This window comes from Mustela erminea, chromosome 13, assembly GCF_009829155.1.
Source record: "Mustela erminea isolate mMusErm1 chromosome 13, mMusErm1.Pri, whole genome shotgun sequence".
In the NCBI taxonomy this organism is placed as follows: Eukaryota; Metazoa; Chordata; class Mammalia; order Carnivora; family Mustelidae; genus Mustela; species Mustela erminea.
The window spans coordinates 85,531,868-85,553,791 of NC_045626.1; the positions used below are offsets into that span (position 1 = coordinate 85,531,868).

The 21,924-nt window shown below is 47.5% G+C and overlaps 1 protein-coding gene across 4 annotated transcripts in view; it reads left to right on the forward strand.

Annotated features, from left to right (window-relative positions):
* The first annotated feature begins 275 nt into the window (after window positions 1-275).
* Window positions 276-21,924, forward strand: part of WDR66 (WD repeat domain 66) — a 65,029-nt gene continuing 43,380 nt past the window's right edge. For 2 of the 4 annotated variants that reach the window (XM_032310709.1, XM_032310712.1), the window contains exons 1-8: window positions 2,227-2,333; window positions 3,240-3,575; window positions 6,158-6,298; window positions 7,697-7,806; window positions 12,385-12,496; window positions 12,761-12,841; window positions 18,735-18,812; window positions 20,451-20,501. In XM_032310709.1, coding sequence (XP_032166600.1) covers window positions 2,316-2,333; window positions 3,240-3,575; window positions 6,158-6,298; window positions 7,697-7,806; window positions 12,385-12,496; window positions 12,761-12,841; window positions 18,735-18,812; window positions 20,451-20,501 — 927 coding nt within the window. In that variant the 5' untranslated portion in view covers window positions 2,227-2,315. Of the gene's footprint in view, window positions 314-2,108; window positions 2,334-3,239; window positions 3,576-6,157; window positions 6,299-7,696; window positions 7,807-12,384; window positions 12,497-12,760; window positions 12,842-18,734; window positions 18,813-20,450; window positions 20,502-21,924 lie in introns of those variants that run through there. The other 2 variants (XM_032310711.1, XM_032310710.1) reach the window with 2 other exon arrangements.

Genomic DNA, 21,924 nt, shown 5'->3' on the forward strand with positions numbered 1-21,924 from the left:
AGAACTACAGGGAGCCACCAATGCCGCTTCTCAGACGTGGGCGCCTGGGGAAAAAGTTGGGGGAGGGAGCGGAAGACGGTGGGACCAGGAAGGCTAATTTCGCCACGGGGCCCCCGCGGCGCCTCTCCCCCGCGGACCGCCAGGGGGCGTGCCGCCCGCCCGCGGCGGAGCCTTGCACACGTGACCACCAGCCGGCCTTCCCGCTTTACGGCTGCTGGCCGTGGCTGCGGTTACCTTGGGGACAGGGCTTGGGTGGCAACCGTAGCTAAGGAGCGCGTGGAGGAGAAAGCAGTGGCCGCTGGAGGTTGGGGAGGTGACCGAGGGGTCCAGGCGGCGGGAGGGCCGGCCCTGTGAGGTTGTCGGAGGGCGCACTCCGTGAGTCGGGGGCGGGGTTCCTGGTGCGGGAGGACCTGGTGCCCCGCGGGGTGGGGGGCGCTCGCCCCACCTGGGAAGGGGCCGGGTGGCCTCAGAGAGACCTGAGCTGGAGGAAGGAGCCGCGCCTGGGCGTTGTGTCCCCCTCCCCTCCCCCACAGACCCCCACACTTTCCTCCCCTCCCCTGGGCCCCAGCATCAAGATGCGCCGGCAAAGTTTGCAGTGGGAGCATGCCCCGTGCTCAGGGCCCCGGGCTTGCAATCTTAGCACTTTTTCCACCTGGAGGAACCGAGCGTTAGCCTCTTTCTAGCGGTGTGAGCTGATGAAGTCATTTCAACTCCCAGAGCCTCAAACTCCAGTTTGTCGGAAGAAATAAGTGAGAGACTATGTTAGAAGGCCATTAAACTTGGTAAACGATTGCTGCCTTTCTCAAGCCCTCTGCGGCAGCTGCACTGAACGTTTTACATAGGTCATCTCAACCCCAGAATGGAGGGTTCTCACTTTTATCCTGCCTGTGAGCGAATATGCACTCTGAGGGTACAGGGACTTGCCCAAGGTCTCAGAGCAAGTGAGTGGTGGAACCAGGATTGGGTGGTAGGGGAGGCTGTCTGCAAAGCCCACGCTTTTAACCACTAAGCCGCTGCTTCTGCCCATACTTACATTATTAGAATTGTTGTTGATGCCTGGGTTATCATTTTGCTTGCCTGTGGGAATAGGAATATATACAAAATGAGCTACAGGGCTCTAAAGTTATTCCTGGAAAGATGAGAGGCCCTGGTATCAATATGCTTCCAATTTGGTACAGGCTTTCCCAGAAGTATGAAATTCTTTTTATTCCTGTGGAAAGGAACCAGAGCTGGCATTGCACACAGTCCATTGATAGGTTCATGCACTAGGAAATTAAAATGGGAAATAGAGTGAACTGCTGATGGTTATGGTCAAAATTTCTCTAAAGGAAACTCCACGAAGAAGAATGTCAGGTGCAGGGGAGTTCCCACTAGAAGAAGAAGAAGAAGAAACAGAAGTGGAAGAAGAATATAATCAATTTGATAGAGAGGTGGAAAGTATGCAACCGGAATTCAAAGAAGATGACATATTAGTACAGAGAGAGCCTCAGCAGGAGGAGGAGGAAGAGGAAGGAGTGGAGGAGAAAGGGGAGGAGGGGGAGGAAGGGGGAAAGGAGGTGGGGAATGAAGAAAGGGAGGAGGGGGAGGAGGAAGAGGAAGGAGAGGAGGAGGAAGGGGAGGAGGGAGGAGTAGGGGAGGAGGGAGGAGTGGGGGAGAAAGGGGAGGAGGGGGAGGAAGGGGGAAAGGAGGTGGGGGACAAAGAAAGGGAGGAGGGGGAGGAGGAAGAGGAAGGAGAGGAGGAGGAAGGGGAGGAGGGAGGAGTAGAGGAGGAAGGGGAGGAGGGAGGAGTAGAGGAGGAAGGGGAGGAGGGAGGAGTAGGGGAGGAAGGGGAGGAGGGGGAGGAAGGGGGAAAGGTGGTGGGGGACAAAGAAAGGGAGGAGGGGGAGGAGGAAGAGGAAGGAGAGGAGGAGGAAGGGGAGGAGGGAGGAGTGGAGGAGGAAGGGGAGGAGGCAGAGGAGGAGGAAGGGGAGGAGGCAGAGGAGGAGGAAGGAGTGGAGGCAGAGGAGCCAGGGGAGGAGGGGGAAGGAGTAGAGAAGAAAGAGCCGGAAGGAGAAGAGGGGGAGGAAGAGGAGGAATGGGAGAAAGAGGGAAGAGTGGAAGAGACAGGGGAGGAGGGAGAAGGGGAGGAGGAGGAGGAAGAGGGGGAAGAATATGGCCTAGAGGAGGAGGCCGTCAGGGAAGAAACAGAGGAAAAGTCTGGAGAAGCACAGGGGGAGGAGGCTGCCATTCAGGAGGAAACCACAGCGAAGCCTCAACAAATCACCAAGTCCATAACCAGTTCGGAGATAGTTACACTGACTGATTCCCAGTCAGTCATGTCAGGAACTTCCCTAGTAAGTAGTAATTTTAAGTCATTCATCTGTTCTTTCTTTCATTCATTCAGAATCATGGAATGCTTACCTTTTGCCAGGCTATGGGGATAATACAAATAAGAAACAGTCCATTGTCTTAAGGAGCTCTAGGGTGGGTAGGGAGGCAGACCGGTACCTGAACACCATGAAACAATGTGCTAATGGCAGTGATTGAGAGATGCATGGGAGATATTGAAAAAACAAAAATCAAGGACACTTAGCCCAGCTAGGAGGATGGTCAGGGAAGGCCTCCTGGAGGAGGTGTGCAGGGGAGCTGACAGAAGGAGTTCCTAGGGGTTAGTTGGAATGCGCTTGTCTTAGAACAGAGTCCGCGAGATCACAGTAATGTAGGCTCTCCCCCGAAGGAGAACTCAGCTGTGGTCCAAGGAGAAGTGACTGTGACTCGCCCATCCTTGGAGATGACCAGGGCCACTTAGAAGAATGGTTTTGCCGTGTGGTTCTGCTCGTAGGCCAAGAATAAACCTGGCACACACATGATTCATGTTATTTAAGTACAAAACGTCCCAGGCTACTTTTTATTTTTTTTTAAATTATTACTATTTTTTAAGATTTTATTTATTTATTTGACAGAGTGAGAGCAGACACAAGCAGGGGGAGAGCAGGAGAGGGAAAAGCAGACTCCCCACTGAGGCAGCCCAATGTGGGGCTCGCTCCTAGACCCCAGGATCATGACCTGAGCCAAAGGCAAACACTTAACCAACTGAGCCCCCCAGGTACCCCCCAGGCACCTTTTTGAAACAGTTCATAGTTCCATTGTGAGGTGAACTCTAAGGCTGGCTGAGTATGAAAAGAAAGCAAGGTGAAGTAGGGAACCAAGCAGCTCGCGTTGTATTTGAAATCACAATCTTCTCTTATTTCTTTTTTAAGAGAACCCTTAGCGAGGCGAAGGATGCGTTAGAATCAGAGCGTTTGGAAACAAATGAGTCTTTAAGAGACTTGAGCTCAAAACTAAAATTTCTTGATTTGGATCAAACCCGTTCCGAGGAACCAGAGATTAGTTTCCCCGAAACACAGCCCTCAAGCGAGCTCGGGGAGAAAATCGACCAGATGCCCCAGGATGAACGGGGACAGGAAAGGAGAGAGGAAAAAAGATCATCAGACTTAAGTGAGCGACGAGAAGCAGAGAAGCCGGAGAAATCACTGGTGTCTACCAGCGAGGACATACTGTTTCGAAAGGATAACCGCGCCAACGTGTATCCTTTGGTGAGTGTAATGTGTTTTTCAATTTCCTCTAGTGCTTTAAAAGCATTGTGAAATAAGGGAATTTTATGCATATGGAAGAAAAAATACCACCAGAAATATCCTGTTTGAACTAATAATAGACTCGTATGCTTTAAAGTTCAGTTCAGCACTCTGGCGGGACATGTGCATCTGGGCCTGACATCTGGGCCCGACGGCGTCGCTCCCCAGGCAGGAAATTCCGGACGTGGCTTGTCTGTTGCATCGGGTGCCGTTCCTTGTGGGAGACTCAAGGCCAGTCTGTCCTCCCCTTCCGCCTCTCTCTCCCTTCCTCCTCCTGCTCATTCCTTTCCCCCTTCCCTCCTCGCCTCTGGAAAAAGTGAAAGCCACTGCGAAAGGCACCAGGAGGTCCCCAGGCATCTGCGTCGCTGCACAACATTACCATTTACCAAGAGAAGGAAGGGGAGGAGAGTTTTTTCCTTTCTCCCTCCACCTGCTACTGAAAATTGCTTCCTATAGGATTCACTTCCCCTTTTCCCTGTAGATTCTGCCTTTGGAAGATTTGCAAGGGATCGAAGGCCCTTGGAGTGTTGAATGTCATTCCCGACACACAGTGAGCGCTGGACGGGTGTTCACATCTAGACGATGATCGTGGTGATGGTGGCAGGGATAATAATGTGGAGGAGGATGAGGGCAAAGCCTCGTGGGAGATGCAGACCCCTGACAGCCTCCTTTCTGGAGACTGGGTTTCCTCTGAGCAGTGGAGTTCAGGGCCAAAACTTGGGCTTGCCCAGTCTGAAAGAAAATGTTTTGGAGCCCGTGAAGGCTTTTGGCTTGTTTAGCCAGCTAATACGACATCCCGTGATGTCGCTAATGAGAGCAAGTGTCCTGTGTGCCGGGCGTTTGGGTCCCCTGTTAGCCTTGGGCTCACTGCAGAACTCAACTCTTCTACACCACCTCCCTCTGCAAATTTGTTTAGCTCCTTGAGGACACCTCCTTTCTGTTCCTGTTCCTGTATTTTTTTTTCCCTTTTTTTAAAAGATTTTATTTATTTATTTATTTGACAGAGAGAGATCACAAGCAAACAAAGAGGCAAGTAGAGATGGGGGGAATCAAGCTCCCTGCTAAGCAGAGAGCCTGATGCGGGGCTCGATCCCAGGACCCTGAAATCATGACCGGAGCTGAAGGCAGACACCCAATGATTGAGCCACCCAGGCGCCCCTCTTCTTTCTTTTAAATATTTCTTTATTTATTTGAATGAGGGGAGTGGGGAAGGGCAGAGACGAATCTTTTTTTTTATTATTCATTTATTTGACAGGTAGAGATCACAAGTAGGCAGGCAGAGAGAGAGAAAGGAGGAAGCAGGCTCCCCGCTGAGCAGAAAGCCTGATGTGGGCCTTGATCCCAGGACCCTAGGATCATGACCAGAGCCTAAGGCAGAGGCTTTAACCCACTGAGCCAGCCAGGTACCCCAGGCCGAGGGGAGTCTTAAGCGGACTATTCGTGAAGCCCAGTGTTGGGCTGGATCCCACAACCCTGAGATCACAACCTGAGCTAAAGCCAAGAGTCAGTTGCTGATCCAACTGTACCACCCAGGCGCCCCTAAAATTTACCATCTTAGCCATTTTGAAGTGTACAGCATCGTAGTTGGTACATTCACACTGTGGTGCAACCAACGCGTGGAACTCATCTTGCGAAACGGAAACTCCCTACCCATCGAACAACTCCCTCTTCCCCAGCCCTGCCCCTGGCAACCATCATTCTACTTTCTGTCTCTCTGGATCTGACCCCTCTTGGGACCATGTCAGTGGAATCCTATTGTATTTATCTTTTTGTGACTGGTGGATTTCACTTACGTGATGTCCCCAAGGCCCATCCATGTTGTAGAACATCGGATCTCCTTCCTGTGGAAGCTCGAACAACACTCACTTTGTTTATCCATTCATCCGTCATTGGATACTTGGTTTCCTTTTACCCTTTGGTTTCTGCGAAGTATGCTGCTCTGTACATGGGCGTGTGAATGTCTCTTTGAGACCCCGCTTCCAGGTCTTTGAGTTAGGTACCCAGAAGTGTCGTTGCCGCATGATACGCTAATTCTGCTTTCAGTGTTTGGAGAGCTCTCCCTGGGGTTTTCCACAGCAGCTGCACTGTTTCACAGTCCCACCAAGCATGCCCAGTGGTTCCAATTTCTCCACATCCTCATAAAACTGACCCTTTTAAAACGTATTATTTATTCCTTTTTAGCATGTCCACAAGGTTGTGCAGCTGTCACACTGTCTAATTCATCCCACACAAAAGAAATCCATATCCTGGAGCCGTCACTCCCCGCCCACCTTCCCCAGGCCCCTGGCAGCCACTGGGCTCCTTTCCATCTCTATGGATCGGACCAGCCCTGCACTGTGTGTGGCCCCTTTCACTCGGCGTCGTGGACTCGAGGGTCCTCTGCGCCCTAGCATGTGGGTGAGGATGTTCTCGAAGTGATCCCTCTCACTTTGGACTGATGATGTGAAATCCTTGCCCTCCAGAGACTGCGCCAGGGGTGCCTGGCGCCACAGTTCAGGGCTCGGCGCACTCAGTGTCTTGCTGGTCTTGCCTTTGTCTTCCAGACCATGACTTGGTCTTTCGGATGGAACAGTTCTCTTCCTGTTTACTACATTCGAGATGAAAACCAGCGAGTTCTTCTGTACGTCTGTGCCCACACTGCAGTCATCTACGATGTCTTCAAGAATACTCAGCACCATCTTCAGGTATGCAAGTTTTCGTTGTTGCTTTTTAAGATTTTATTTTTTTATTTGAGAGAGCAAGCGAGAGAGAGCATGAGGGAAAAGCAGACTCCCCTGCTGAGCGGGGAGCCTGCCGTGGGGCTCGATCCCAGGACCCTGAGACCAAAGCCTTAGCCGAAGGCAAACGCTTAACTGACTGAGCCACCCAGGAGCCCCTGGACATTTATTTTAATAAGGACCATCATTAAGTCAATGCCTAGGTCAAAAACATCACAGAGGGGTTCCCAAAAGCCTAGTCGGTACTCAGTGATCCATGCCATGTGGGTGCAAAGTTTGGATCTAGATGTCCAGAGACACACAGAAGCCCAGCGAGCAGCCCTTCTCGGAGCTTCATTGAATGTGTAGCCCAGTGCTGTTGGGAGGGAGAGGGGGTAGTTCGTGTCTGCAGAGCGAAGAAGGAGCAGCAGGCAGGGGGGCTGAGAAATAGGTTCCATGCCAGGCAGGTGTCCGGCCTCCTGCAGAGTCAGGTGGCTGGTAGTGGCCTTGACCATCCATCCATCCATTCATTCATTCCATAAGTATTTGTCAGAACCTCTTTGTTTCAGATTCTGGGTCTGTAGTCATGCACAAAACAGATCTAGTCCCCCACCCCTCATGGAGCTTATAGTCTCATAAATACACAACTACAAATTACAACAAGCACTCCAAAGGAAATGTGGGCTGCTGCGGGAGAGAGATCAGGAGTGAAAGATGGCCCTCCAGTTGGGTAGGCTGGCAAATGTGCACTTTGCGCCAAGATCTGACTGATTGAGGAGAATGAACCAACCAGGGGCAGTCTGGGGAGAAGTCCAGACCCAGGGAGATCCAGGTTTGCAGGCCTGCCCACGGGCTCCAGAAAGAAGGCTGGTGTGACTGACACGGAGTGAGCAAGGGGAGAGGAAACGGGCTGTTTCCTGGCAGGGAGCACTAGCATCTTGTTTGTTTCCAGAAGGTTCCTCAGTTACCGGGAAAGGATTGTGGGGGGATGGAAGCAAAAGCAGAGAGGCCAGTGAAGAGGCTTTTGCTCCAGATCTGCTCAGGGACCTGAGTGGACACTGTTTAAGGGAGATGAGGCCAGCAGGGCTTCAAGGGGGCTGAGGCGGGACAGAACCCCAACATTTATTCCCCACCTGGGTTCAGAGTTGGGCACATGCCTAGATCTGTAGGGAGCCCCTGTCCTTCTGGGGAGTGTGGCTTTCCCTTCAGGGGTTTTGAGGGAGAGAAAATCGGAAAACCACTGGCTGTGGAGAAATGCCAGGCAAAGGCCGTTGGAGTGGGATTTTCAGCCCGATGAACCTGGAGGGGGGCTCAGTTCTCTCTGCGGGGCCCCAGCCTCTCCGGCTGTCCTGAATGTTTCAGAGCATTTTCTCTGCATTTCTGCAGGGCCATGCTAACGTGATCTCCTGCCTCTGCGTCAGTGAAGACAGGCGGTGGATTGCCACTGCCGACAAAGGGCCCGACTGCCTGATAATCATCTGGGATTCCTTCACAGGGTAGGCGTGGCGCAGGCCTGTTTTTCCCTACTCAGTGTAGCGTATCTGCAACAAATGAGAAATGCCGGTCTGGGCGTGCAGAAGCCAACCACGGGATGCCGGGTGAGGGTGAAGCGGCCTGGGGAGGCTGGCCATCCTGTTGCCTTGAGGCCCGGTCGAGTGACATTACCTTCTTGAATTTCTCCATTTACAATTCTTGGCTCTTTAGGCCCAGAAACTTGGTTTGGCGGTGTCCCAGAGTAGGTGAGGGAGGTTGACACTAACCCAGTGAAGTGAAGTGATTTTCCCCATCTACAAAAAAAGAGGCTGATCATACCCACTGTTTTAGTTTCCTTGGGCTGCTCTAAGAAATTACCACGTGCAAAGGGGCTTAAAATAACAGAGTTATTCCCTCAAAGTTCACGAGGCTGGAAGTCTGAAATCAGGAAGCCCAAAGGGGTGGTTCCTTCTGGGCCCCTGAGGGAGAACCTGCCCCAGGCCTCTCTCCCAGATGCTGTTGGTGACTGGCAGCCCTTGTGTTCCTTGGCTGGTAGGCCAATCACTCTAGTCTCTGCCTCTGTCTTCACATGGCGTTGTCCCCTGTGTGTCTCTTTGTGTCTGCTCTTCTATGAGTTCAGCAGTCATTGGTTTTAGGCTCCATCCTAACCCGTCCTCATCTGAGATAACACATCTGCAAGGACCCTATTCCCATATAATGCTCACATCCTGAGGCTCTGGATGGACCTGACTACTGATGGGGCCCTCAATACACTACACTTACCTTACAGGACTGTCGTGAAGACCAGTAAGGCACAGCACATGGCCCATGGTAGATGTTCATGTGTGTTTTCTTTCTCCATTCCTGGTCCTAGAGGCAGAGTGCAGTGCTAGATTAATTGATAAGATTGTAAGGCCCTGATTGGGTTGTGGGGGGTGGTGATGTGGGGGGTGGATGAGTCCAGTTGGGGACGATTAGGAAGAAGTTGTGTTAAATGCTCTCGCGTGTTCTGGAAAGTTGGGTTGGATGTCCTAAGATGCAGGTCCCCCAGGTGACCGGTGACCTCCTAGGGCCCTGTTACTTAATCCTGGTCCTCATCTTACTAGACGTCCCAGTGGCATTTGACACTTCATTTCCTTGGCTTCTCTGATGCCACGTCCCCTTGGTTTTCACCCACCTTCTGAGACTCTGCTTACTCTGGCCCAAGATGGTGAGGCTGCGGTTGGTCCTGTTCTCCAGCTGGGAGGGAGCAGACCTGGGGTTGATACCACACCATCTTCATCTCCATAACCACCTCAGAATTCCACTTTTCATGGATGAGGAAGCTGCTGGAGAACATTCCACCTGGATGTCCCGTGGATATCTCCTGCTAAAATGTCCCCAAGCCCTGTTGCATCTCCTCCCAGAGGCCTTCTAAACCCACCTCTGCTGCCCCTGCCCCCCTACGGCCGTCTGGCCAGCCTCCTCCTCTGCAGCTTCACTCTGCAACGCAACCTCCAGGATGGTGATTTAGAATACACATAACATAAAATTGACCATCTCCACAATTCTTAGAAAAGATTTAATTATTTATTTAAGAGCAAGAGAGTGTGAGTGGGGGATGGGCAGAAGAAGAGGGAGGGAGAATCCTCAAGCCGACTCCTCGCTGAGTGTAGAGCCCGACATGTGGCTCAATCCCAGGACCCTGAGATCGTGACCTGTGCCGAAATCAAGAGCCAGATGCTTTACCGACTGAGACATCCAGTTGCCCCATCGTAAAAATATGATTTTTTTAAAAAATTGTAAGTTTTTATTTATTTATTTGACAGAGATCACAAGCAGGCAGAGAGGCAGGCAGAGAGAGAGAGGAGGAAGCAGGCTCCCCACCGAGCAGGGAACCTGATGCGGGGCTCGATCCCAGGACTCTGGGATTATGACCTGAGCCGAAGGCTTAACTGACTGAGCCACCCAGGTGCCCCCCTTTGCTCTTGCTTATAAAGCTGTCTCCCCGACTAGACTAGGGGTGACTCTGGCAGTGATTTTTTTCTTTTTAATCGCAAAGTAAAGTGCATCTGTGGTTAATAATTCAATATGTCAATACGAGTTTTATGATACAGTAAATGACGACTTTGGGACCCAGAAAAGAATACTTGGTTTTAGAATTAATATTCTCTTTATTAGAGTGATAAACTAAGAAACATAGTTTTTCCTTAAGCTTTTTATTCAACTTATAAATCTTACTCCTTTTATAAATCTAGCATATTTTTACCATTGCCTTTAAGGGGATTTTGATTAATGTTTGGCCTCACTCACAAATTTGATTATTAATTCCTTTTAAACATTTTTAAACTGCACTTAGAAATTGAATATATTTGGTTTTATCTCTAAGTTCTTTAGTAGTCTGATTAAAAAAATAAGCCCTTCACCCATACTTAAGGAATTCTTGTAAATCTAATAAATTAGACATAACTATGGCAAATCTTAAGTTCTCATAAGCATTCTAATATTGTTTATAAACCAGTGTGATTTGAATGTAAAATCACAAGTCTGAATCAACCACGGGCTTTAAATTAGAATCACAAATTTAATCCATCAGAGTCTCTGATAATGTTAAATTCTCTTAAGCATCACCCATTCCTAAGAAAAATAAACAGATTCTCTTCCCACCAATTGTTTACAGAACAGGCCCAGCTGACATCACTGGCTCTCCGTTTAATTCTGGAAAGCCACAGGGATAAGATGCTTTTCCCCACTAAGGATATCACTGTGTCATTCACAGCAATGTTAGGGCTGCCTTCTCTCAAATGATTTTGGGGGCTACTTCCCAGGGGGGTGAAGTCCTCTCCGGTGGCAGAGAACCAGCCAGGTCCTCAGCTGGGGCACAGACTTGGTCCCAGCCATTTGGGGCACTGGAGTGACCTCCGAGGCCTGCTGATATTTCCAGTAACAAGGGCTCTGTAATGAAAAACAATGGGGAACCACCAGCCCACGGTCCTGGATTAGGAGGTCCTACCACCCGGCCTTCCGCCCCCCTCCTGCTCACTCACAATCACCTACATCCTTGCTTCTGTTGTGTTTCTCTGGCTCACTTAGACATTTAAATATCTCATTTAATTCTGCATGTGACAAGGTTTTTCCTGCTTCTTAGGGTTCTACAGTCCTGCGAGTGACACAGTATAGAAGTGAATGAGGGAAAAAAAAAGTGAGTCCTTCCTCACCCAGACACATCTCCAGAGTCATCCTTGTTTAGTTTAGAATCTGTTCCTCTAGACTCTTCCGTGCACAGAAATGTGTACACTCTCTCCCTCGTGCAGGATGAGGCTACCTACACTGTTCGGCAATTTGCTTTTTTCTCAAAATTTTGGTCACCTTCCCACATCGGCCTCATTCTTTTTTTTTTTTTTTTTTTTTTTTTAAGATTTTATTTATTTATTTGGCAAAGAGAGAGAGCATAGGTAGGCAGAGCGGCAGGCAGAGGGAGAAAGAGAAACATGCTCTGCACTGAGCAGGGGAGCCTGATGCGGGACTCGATCCCAGGACCTGAGCTGGAGGCAACCACTTAACCAACTGAGCCACCCAGGCGCCCCTGCCTCATTCTTTTTGCAAGTAACCTAGTTTTTCATTATATGGTTACGTCATAATATATATTTTTTTAACAGTTCCCACATTCGTGGATATTTGTGTTTCGAGATTCTTTTGCCACTAAAGCAGTGCCACGATGAACATGAATTTATATTTCTCCCTGTTTACTTTTGCTATTATTTTTCTGGGAAAAAAGCTGTAGAAGAGGAATTATTGAGTCCTAGGGTGTGTGCATTTAAAATTTTGACAGGTGCAGCTACGTTGCTGTCTAGAAAGCCTGTGCTTGTTTTCATTCCCCGCTTAGGTGGGAGGGCACTCGTTTCCCTGAGTATTTCCTGGGTATTGTCCTCAGCATCTTTTTTCCATATTTCCGTCCTTCGTGCCTGGCGTGGAATCAGCGCTCAGTAGCGGGTGACCGTCGACTTCATGAAGAGAACAAATGGCACGTTTGCGTAATGCTGTTAGTTTTATTATTTTTTAAATTGAGGTAAAATTCACATAAGGTCAAATTCACTGTGGTGAAGCGTGCGATTCAGTGGCATTGAGCGCGTTTGCAGTGTTGTGCCATCACCACTTGTATCTAGTTCCAACTGCTGTTTTAAAGTCATCTCTACGCCCAATGTGGGGCTCGAACCCACAACCCAAGGTTAGGAGTTCCATGCTCCACCACCTGAGCCCGCTGGGTGCCCCTAGTTCCCAAATCCGAAAAGGAAAACCCAAAGCCATGGGTCATCCCTCCCATTCCCCCTGAGAGCCCCTGATGTGCCAGTTCGTCCCTGTGTATTTTCTAATTCTGGAATCTTCATATCAGGGAGCTCGAACAACATGTGGTCTTTCTGTCAGGCCTCTCTACTTCACGTGATGTTTTTGGGGTCCACCACTGATACAGCAGGGGTCCGCGCTTCCTACCTTTGTACAGCTGCATTGCAGTCCGTTGTACGGACGGACCACATTTGGTTCCTCCTTAGCTTTTGAAGCAAGTCCCTCCGGGGAGCACGGCAGACCTCCGCAAAGGGGTGTTCCCCGGTCCTGTTTTGCAGCATTCCTGTGCACACAATATTTGACAGCTGCCCAGAAGGCCACGGCATTGAGGCCATAGCCATCACCCGGGACGCCAAATATCTGGCAACCATCTCCGATGCTGAAATCCAGGTACGGAGCACTTGGAGGCTGCCTCAGCGGGCTGGCCGGCCTGTCAAGTGTGTCCCGGTGAGCAGCTCTGCTCAGGCCACATGGCATCTGTGATGCTCTCAGGGAACAACCGGACCCCATGGCCCCTCGCTGGGTGTTCTCTCCCTGGGGTTCAGCTCACAGTGCCATGTTCCCGAGCCAAAGTTACACGGCCACCGCGAGAGGTGTTGGGTTCGTCAGCAGCCTTCAGGAACCTTCTCATTCTCCATCTGCTGTCACTCACAGGAAGTTTGCATCTGGAGGTGGACCTTAGCTGTGGAAACGCCAGCGTGTACCCTCAACCTCCTCAAAGAATATGGTGTTCAGGTGAGCTCAGTTTGAGTGTGCAAAGCTGTGTCTACAGTCACACCGAGCCCAGGTCCAAACCTACATTGGGTTTTGCTGGTGTTGAGTTACGGTACACTAGCACTTGTAAAAAAACACCATCGTGTCCTTGAACTCATTTTTTTTTTTTTTCCTTGAACTCATTTTAATCTTGATGATAGTGAGCAATATTTTCTTGAGCATATATTATGTGCCAGGTTCTGCTAAGTTTGTTAGAGCAAGCATCTCATGCAGTCCATGCAAACGGGCTGGGAAGGAGTTCTTTAGTAACACAGTGGACTGCTACTGTTAAGTGCTAGGTAATTTGTCTGAAGTCACAGGCCAGCAGCCTTTCCTGTTCTAGACCCACGCTCTTAACTGCTCCTGAGACCCAGAAATTATTAGTCTCGGTTTGCTTGAAGCGACTTGCCAAGGACACCCACCAAGTCTACTCTTCCGCTCTGTGTCGTCCTACTCATCCTTTGCACCCTTTGCCTGTCACACGGCTGCTCGGTCCCTGCGATACACCAGACACTGTGCAAAGTGCTCACCTGGGTGCAGGACCCAGAACCCAGTCAGAGGGCCTGGGTGACTGGGCTTAGCTGGGCACACGTCAGGCTGCAGCTTTGTGTCCATTTCGCTCCTTCTGGCCCCCATCATCCCTCTAGGTCTCCCAAAAAATTTCCTCACAGCTTTTATAAGCTGAGCTGATACAGTAGCCTATAGCAAGCTTTTCTGTTGCTGCAAGAAACCGCTCTGAGACTTTTTAGAGCTTGCATTGAATCCGTGGATTGCTTTGGGCAGTTGTCCTCTTAACAGTCCATGGGCACAGCGGTGCCTGGGTGGCTCAGTGGGTGAAAGCCTCTGCCTTTGGCTCAGGTCATAATCTTGTGGTCCTGGGATCGAGCCCCGCATTGGGCTCTCTGCTCAGCGGGGAGCCTGCTTCCCCCACTCTCTCTGCCTGCCTCTCTGCCTACTTGTGATCTCTGTCTGTCAAATAAATAAATAATATCTTTAAAAAAAACAAAAACAAAAAACAATCCACGGGCACAGGCTGTCTTTCTACTCACTTACGTCTTCACGAGTTTCCTTCAGCAGCGCCGTTTGCAGTGAACAAGCCCTCCACCGAAGGTTTATTCCTAGGTCTTCTTATGCTATCATAAGTGGATTGGTGTTCTTAATTTCCTTCGTGGCTTTTCATTGCTAGTCTATAGAAACGCAACTGATTTTTGTGGGATTCTGTGCCATGAAACTTTGCTGATTACATGTGGCTGCTTGGATTTAAGTCAGGTAGAGTGAGATAAAACTACAGATTGATTTCCTCCATGTCACTACATCTCAAGTACTCCCCAGCCCCCTGTGGTCATTGGCTGCCACGTTCAACAGAACAGATGAGCCAACATCTCGGTCACAGCGGAATGTGCTGTGGACAGCGCTGCAAGGCCCCAAGTCTGGAAGGATTCTGCCATCTTCTGCCTGCTTTGTATTCCTGCCTGCCCAGCCGGACTGAGCCCTTCGATTTGGGCTTGAGTCACACAGGGTGAGCGAGCTCTCAGCACAGCCCAGCTTTCTAGTAGGCTGACTGTTTTGTGTCTAGAGCGAACTGTCTCACACCTCTTCATCGCTCCCCGGCCCTTCCTCTTCCTCTTGGCCGATGGCCTCTTTCATTTTGCGTTGAGAGAATGGGGGCCATCGGATACAAACACTGGCCTGTTCTCACTCCCAGCCTACAACCTGCTTCCGGCTCACCACTGCCCCTTCCCCTCTGCCTGTAAGAGCAGCCAGTGCCCGAGACGCCCTCCTCTCGGGCGCTTGAGGCCGTCTCCTGCAGCGAGCAGCCCTCCCTCCGCTGGGTGGCTATACCCATAGCAGACACACATGCCTTCGCTTCCCCCATCTCCGAAGGACAGCACGGATGGAGCGTCTCCTTCCGGCTCTGGCTCCCTGCACTTCTTCACAGTAACATGTCTCCGAGGTGCTGTCTGTGCCTGCTTTCCGACTTCATGATGTCTCATTTACTCTTTTGTGCACAAAATATTTGATCTCGTTATATTTTCATTGCTAAAGGAGGCATACAAGCAAAATGTGTGCATTTAAAGGCACAAAACAAAAGGTACCTGTGTGTTTACTGCCTGATCAAGAAAGAACATCACCCAAACCCTGGGAGTCCCTTTGTCCTCCTTCCCCAAACCCATCCCCAAGTTAACTAGGGTTAACTAGGGTTAACTAGTTAAGGAGTGTCCCAGGTTTTGTGTTACACATTCCCTTGCTTTCCTGTATACTTTTGTCTAGCAAGTATCTCTCAGTACTTTCCTTTTTTTTTTTTTTTTTTTTTTTTTTCCTTCCTGAGCAAGAGAGAGAGAGAGAGAGAGAACATGAGCAGGGACGGGCAGACGGAGAGGGGGAGAGAGAGACTCTCAAGCAGACTCCATGCCGAGTGCGGAGCCTGATGTGGAGCTCGATGTCAGGACCCTGAGATTCTGACCTGAGTCAAAATCAAGAGTCGGAGGCTTAACCAACTGAGCCACCTGGATCCCCCCACCACTTTTTTTAAGTAGGCTCCACAGCCCACATAGGGCTGGAACTCAGAATCCTGAGATCAGGAGCTGTGGGCTCTGCCGGCTGAGCCAGCCAGGCGCCCCTCCCTCAGTGCTATTGTATTTTGTTTTACCTGTTTTGTTAGGTGCCTATCTGGACGTAATTGCTTCATTTTGTCTGCCTTGTTTCTGAGATTCATCCATTTTGAATACTGAGCTATAATTCACTAATTTTCACGCCTATGTAGACTCCTCTTGTCTGAGTATAATATAGCTCATTTCTCTATCCTACCGGCGATGAACATTTTGGTTCTTCTGATCTGTCTTCCGCCTGCCCATGGCCCTACCAGATCTGTGCTTATCACAGTCACTGGCGTTTCCAAGTCAAGCGAGGACTATTACATCCTCACTAGCACCGTTCCCAGTGGTTGTTGAAGACACCTTCCCTGGGCTCACAGCCTTCCCTGGGCCCCTCTGTGGGCTTGTCCTCTTTCTCTGCACACCTTCTAATGCTGGCCGTCCTCAGGGTTGAGTTGTGGGAGCTCCTCTCACGGCGACACCTTCTTCCTGGGTGTTCTCATCTATTCCCATGACTTTTAAGGCCTGTGCATTCATTCCCAAGATGCACCCCAAATCCTCCCTTCCCTCTCCGTTTCCACTTGGCACCACAGCTCCCTGCGTGACTCCAACATCCTTCCGGCTGAGCCGTGTTCGCTCTTGTCCTGGCCCTTCCTGCCTTCCTGCAGCAGCCAGAGCGACAGTTCTTAAATGAGCCGGACAGATCATATCTCTCTCTTGCTTAAAGTCTTTCAGTGACTTCCCTTTGTGATGGGGATAACCCTAAACTCCCCCTCCACCTACCTCCCAGCACTTACCCTCCTGTTTATTAATGTCTGCTAGTTTGTATGCCTTGGAATTTTACAGAAATGGACTCTCTTTGTGGAGGGCTCTGGCTTCTTTTATTTGATTTAATTGTTGAGACTCATCTATGTATGCAACCATAGTTTATTCTTCCTTATTCCTCTTTGTGTCCTTTAAAATGTGAATACTGAGTAGTCATCGAATGGATATGTCACAATTTGCTTCTTCACCTGTTAAAAGACATTAGCCCTGTTTCCTGTTTGTGGCTGTTGAAAACAAAGGTGCATGAACTTTCACACACAAGTCTTTGTAGATATATGCCTTCATTTCTCTTGGTAATTATCTTTGTTTCTGAAGGCTATCTGCCCCAACTATAGGGCTGTAGTGTGGTTCTTATTGCCTTACTCTGAAGATATTATTGTCTTTATTTTTTTTTAAAGATTTTATTTATTTATTTAACAGAGAGAGAGAGAGAGATCACAAGTAGGCAGAGAGGAGGCAGAGAGAGAGGGAAGCAGGCTGCCTGCTGAGCAGAGAGTCCGATGTAGGGCTCCATCCCAGGACCCTGAGATCATGACCTGAGCCATAGACAGAGGGATAACCCACTGAGCCACCCGGGCGCCCTGATATTATTGTCTTCAGACTTAACACCACTTCCATTGAGAAGTCAACTATCAATCTTACTGTTCCCTCTTCTGAAAGTTATGTATGTCTTTCCCCTCCTGCCCCATTCTGGCTGCTTTTAAGGTTTTCTGCTGATTATTAGCAGTTTTTAATGATGTGTCTGTATGTATATGGATATGTTGTTGCTTTTTCTTAAAAATCCAAAACTAGGTGCCTGCATGGCTCAGTCAGTGGAGCGTGTAACTCTTGATCTTGGCTTGTGAGTTCGAGTCCCATGTTGGGCATAGAGATTACTCACAAAAAAGGATAAATAAATAAAAATTAAAATTAAAAAAAAAAACCCAAAACATATCTTCTGGGGTTCTTTGAACTTGGAATATCATTTCTTTCTTCAGTTTTGCAAAATTCTCTGCCACTGCCTCTTTAAAGATCACTTTTATCACCTTTTTTTCTTTCCTCTCCTTTTGGTACTCCAATTATACAGACATTGGACCCGTCTTGTCCTTTATGTCTCTTATTGTCTATATTGTCCGTTCTTTTGTGTCTTTATCCTTCAGTCTGGATCTTTCCTCTTCTAATGTATCTTCCCATTGTACTGACTAATTATTTCTTTGGCTACATTTAATTTTCTGTTAAATCCTCTTTTGAAGTTTTTTAAATCTTTTTTTTTTTTCCAGATCTAGAATTTCTATTTGATTCTTTTTAAAAAGAGAATTACTGCTGAGATTGCCCATCATGCCCTCTACTCTCTGGCACATCGTGACCACAGTTATTGTCAAGTCTGCATGTGTTGGTGCTATGCCTGCATCCCCTGGGGTCTCTTGCTGACGATTGATTCCCCCTCAGTTGTCAGTCATTTGGAAATGTCTCTTTCATATGCCTGGTTATGTTTCATCAGATGCCCAGTGTCATGCTTTAAAAAGTCTAGGAATAATTTGAGGCTCAGGATGGTACCTTCCTCCAAGGAAGACTCATTTTTGCTTCTTGCTGGCATCTGGCAAAGTTAACGAGATTAACTGATTAATCGAATCACAGATCGCAGTGATTTGAGGCTGATTTCCAGCCTTTGTGAGGACTTGTCCATGCATTTTCTTCCAACCGTTCTGCACTGCCCCCCCCCCCCGCCTTCCCTATTCCTCCCCACCCCTGCTGAGGCCATTGAGCTGTCCTGAAATTACTTCTCAAACATTGGCACTGGTCCTTCACATTCCTGGAGCAGGCAAGGAGTAGGTGATGGTGTGGAGGTGGCAGGAATGGAACTTAAGGCGTGTTTCTAGAAGCTGTCTCCCAGGGCTGCCCCTTGCATCCCTTCACTCAGGCCGTAGCCGCCCCCTCCCACACACATACCCCCGCAGGACACGTGCCTCAGTCTCCCCAGGGAGCTCCGTGGTGGTGTGGCTGTTGTTCCGCTTCTGTACTTCGTGGTTTCCTCACTTGCATAGTTACCGCAGGGTTGATTTTTGGGAAGGGAGCCAGGCAGTCCAGGCTATTCACCGTGTTGGCAGGAATCAGAAACTCTTTCCAGTATTTGGCATTCATTCCAAGTTACCTTGTGGCCTTGTCAAATTTAGAAATGTGTATGCAGCAGTTTTTGTCCAAAAGGACACAGAGTAAAGGTTATTAGTGAATATTGTGCTACTTTTGCTTGTTCCAATGAATTATAATAAATAAGACTAAATAAGAAAGGGAACACATTTGAGACCATTAATTTTAACACTCAGTGTTTAAATTCTATTCCTATTGCTTACAAAATGCTGTTGTCTTTTCTGTTTTATATTCCTACTCAGCTATTATTTATTTTTAACATTTAGCTTAGCCAGAGAGAAACAGAAAATTTATTGTAATGTAATATATTTCTGTACTTTATATTTCAGAACTATCTTACTTTTAATCCAGCAAATAATAAAGAATTGGTGAGCAACAGTAAAACACAGGCAATATATTATTTGTGGGTAAGTAGAAATATTTTGATTTGTCTTAAATGTAGGGACAAGTATGTGTTCATTCCCTGAGTACAGATGTTTTGGCAATGTAACAGTACAGTATCTACTTAGAAGCAATAAATATGTATTAAAATGCTTTGATTTAATTATAGCATTTACTTTAGACTCATTGGAAACTAGTGTATTAAATCAGAAGCAGATAATTTAAATTTCATTTAATTTTTTAAAGTATTGAGGCAAATATTTATTTGAATGTATTTAACAGGTTTAAAAAAATACAGGGTTTTTCAAGACCTTGGTTTTTACCCCCTTTTAGAAAGGAATTAGCAAACAGATCAGCAATGTATATACTGACATAGGGCAGAATCGTGAGATTAAAAAAACATCAAAGTTAAACATAAAATTACCACATGACCCAGCAATTCCTAAATCCAAAAGAATTTAAAAAGGCACTCAGACAAATACAAACATACAAGCGTTCATAGCAGCGGTATGATTGTCAGTGACCAAAAGCAAACCACATGTCCATCAGGTAGTGAATGCATGAACAAAATGTGGTCCGTCCGTACAACGGACTAAGACTCGACCATAAAAAGGAACGAGGCACTGACACCCACTACAACATGAATGAACCGCATATACATCATGATAAAGGAAAGAAGCCAGACACAACAAACCATGTGCTATATGAGTCCATTGATGTGAAATGTCCGGAAGAGGGGAATCCATTAAGACAAGTGCAGAATGGTGGTGGTTGGGGCTAAGGGAGGGGCATGCATTATGACTTAATGGAGGGGGGGCTTCCTTTTGGGGTGATGAAAATGTCCTGAACCAGATGGAGAGGATGGTGCCCAGCATTGTTAGTGTACTAGATGTCCCTGAATTGTACACTTTAAAATGACGAATGGTTGGAATTCCTGGCTGGCTCAGTCAGCGGAGCACATGGCTCTTGATCTTAGAGTTGTTTAGTGTAGAGATTACTTCAAAATAAAATCGTTATTTATTCATAAGATTTTATTTATTTATTTGACAGAGATCACAAGTAGTCACAAGAGGCAGAGGGGGAAGCAGGTTCCCTGCTTAGCAGGGAACCCAATGTGAGGCCCGATCCCAGGACTCTGGGGTCATGACCTCAGCCAAAGGCAGAGGCTTAACCCACTGAGCCACCCAGGAGCCCCTCAAAATAAAATCTTTATGATTAATTTAATTTAAATTTTAAAAACATTTAAAGCATAAAATCTTTAAAAAAATAATAAAATGATTAATGGCTAATTCTATGTTATGTGAATTTTACCTCAATTAGAAATGCAAAACAAAAACACTGATTTCAATCACCAATTTTCAGTGCTAGTTGTTTCTTCCAGGACTTATTGTAGCTTTAATGCCATATAAATATAGCATTCAGATTTTCATTTACTACCATTTAAAGTCACAATCGTTTGTGGCATTTTTTTCTTTTTAACGTATTTGCTTTTCTTTCAGAATGTTTTCAGATGTTCCTTGAGGCAGCAGGTTCTCTTATCTGTAGAGGTTGCAAAGCTCTGGCCCTGTTTAGATGCATTTCTTTTGATTTTGTGGTTATAGTAGTTCTTTCTTTTAGAAACCAGGTCTTTTTGTAGTGGTGATTATTTTTTGTGTACCCCTCAGTGTGAAGAGGGAGATCTACTTGCTCACAGTGCCCCACGTTTAACAGAAAAAGTGAGTATGCCTCCCGCATTTTTATATGTCAGATGTTGTGGAGAGTAAATATGTGTAAGCTTATTCACTCCGGGCTACCCTTTGTATGTCTTGATATTACACTGTGGGGAAATGATTTGACATTTTTACTTGGGTCCTTTACCAAATTGAATCGTCAGCTGAAAATAATGGAAACATTATTCAAAATAAAATATTATGGAAAATAAATTTGACTACTCTGAGAAAATACCCAAAAAAGTGATGGCTTTACCAATGTATGTGTGCATAGGACAAAGAATGAAAAATTATTTGGGAGTGATATAATAAATAGTTGAATGTGAATGGCTCCTTTTTAGGCTACCCGGTTTTCAGAATAATAAACGTGATCTTGGCTATTTAGACGTTTCAGAGCCAGTAGAAGGGCGGTGCAGCAGGTGTTGGAGGAAACAGGTATCTTGCCTGCCGGCTCGCCTGGGGCCATAATCATATCTGAGGTGGACGTTGGGTCCCGTCTCCTGCCACAATTTCTGCGTTTGACACCCATGTAATCTGCCCTAAGTCAGCACCTTATGGTGTTTCTTCTGCTTCCTTTCTTCACTCTTATTACGATTTATAGAAATTTATTTTTAAGAGGGAATGCCAAAAAAAAAAAAAAGTTGAGATAGATGAATACAAAGAGAAATGATTCTGTCCAAACCTCTTTTTCACAAATCAAAGTTATCAAACAATAAAGTTCAATTCTCATTATGCGTGGAAGTTCCGTTTCACAAAGTCTCTGCAAACCTCAGGGAATAGTACAGGATTGGGTTCCTGCCAGCCTCGGGTCACAGCAGTTTCACCCACAGATAGATACAGAACCTTGTATTACGTGTATTTTCGTTTGAAGACACCGTATTTAATACACAATGTTGATGTGTTAGTGCTCACAGCCAGCAGCTCTGGAACTCATATCTGAATGACGTTTATCTAACTCAGGTATGTGCTCTGGAAGGCACATCACTAGGCTGCCTTTCAGTACCGTGTTTGGCGTTAAATACTGCCCTCACTAACAAAAAGCACCTCAAAAACATGAACAACGTGGCGCTAAGCAGACCCTGGAAAGGACTCTTGTTTACAGCTTGGAAGCTGGAAGAAGACGGCAGAGCATGTCCTCCCTGGACCTCAGCTGGGGACGTGCGCACAGGGAGAGTCAAATTTTTGCCACTCCGCATATGCACACATCTGCAAACAATCATGAAGGGGCCACAAGGGTTGATTTTGGGGTTATAAATAAATTTTTTACAGATTTTATTATTTATTTAACAGAGACAGAGATCACAAGTAGGCAGAGAGGCTGGCGGTTGTGGGGAGCAGGCTCCCTGCTAAGCAGAGAGCCCGAGGTGGGGCTTGATCCCAGGACCCTGAGATCATGACCTGAGCTGAAGGCAGAGGCCTAACCCACTGA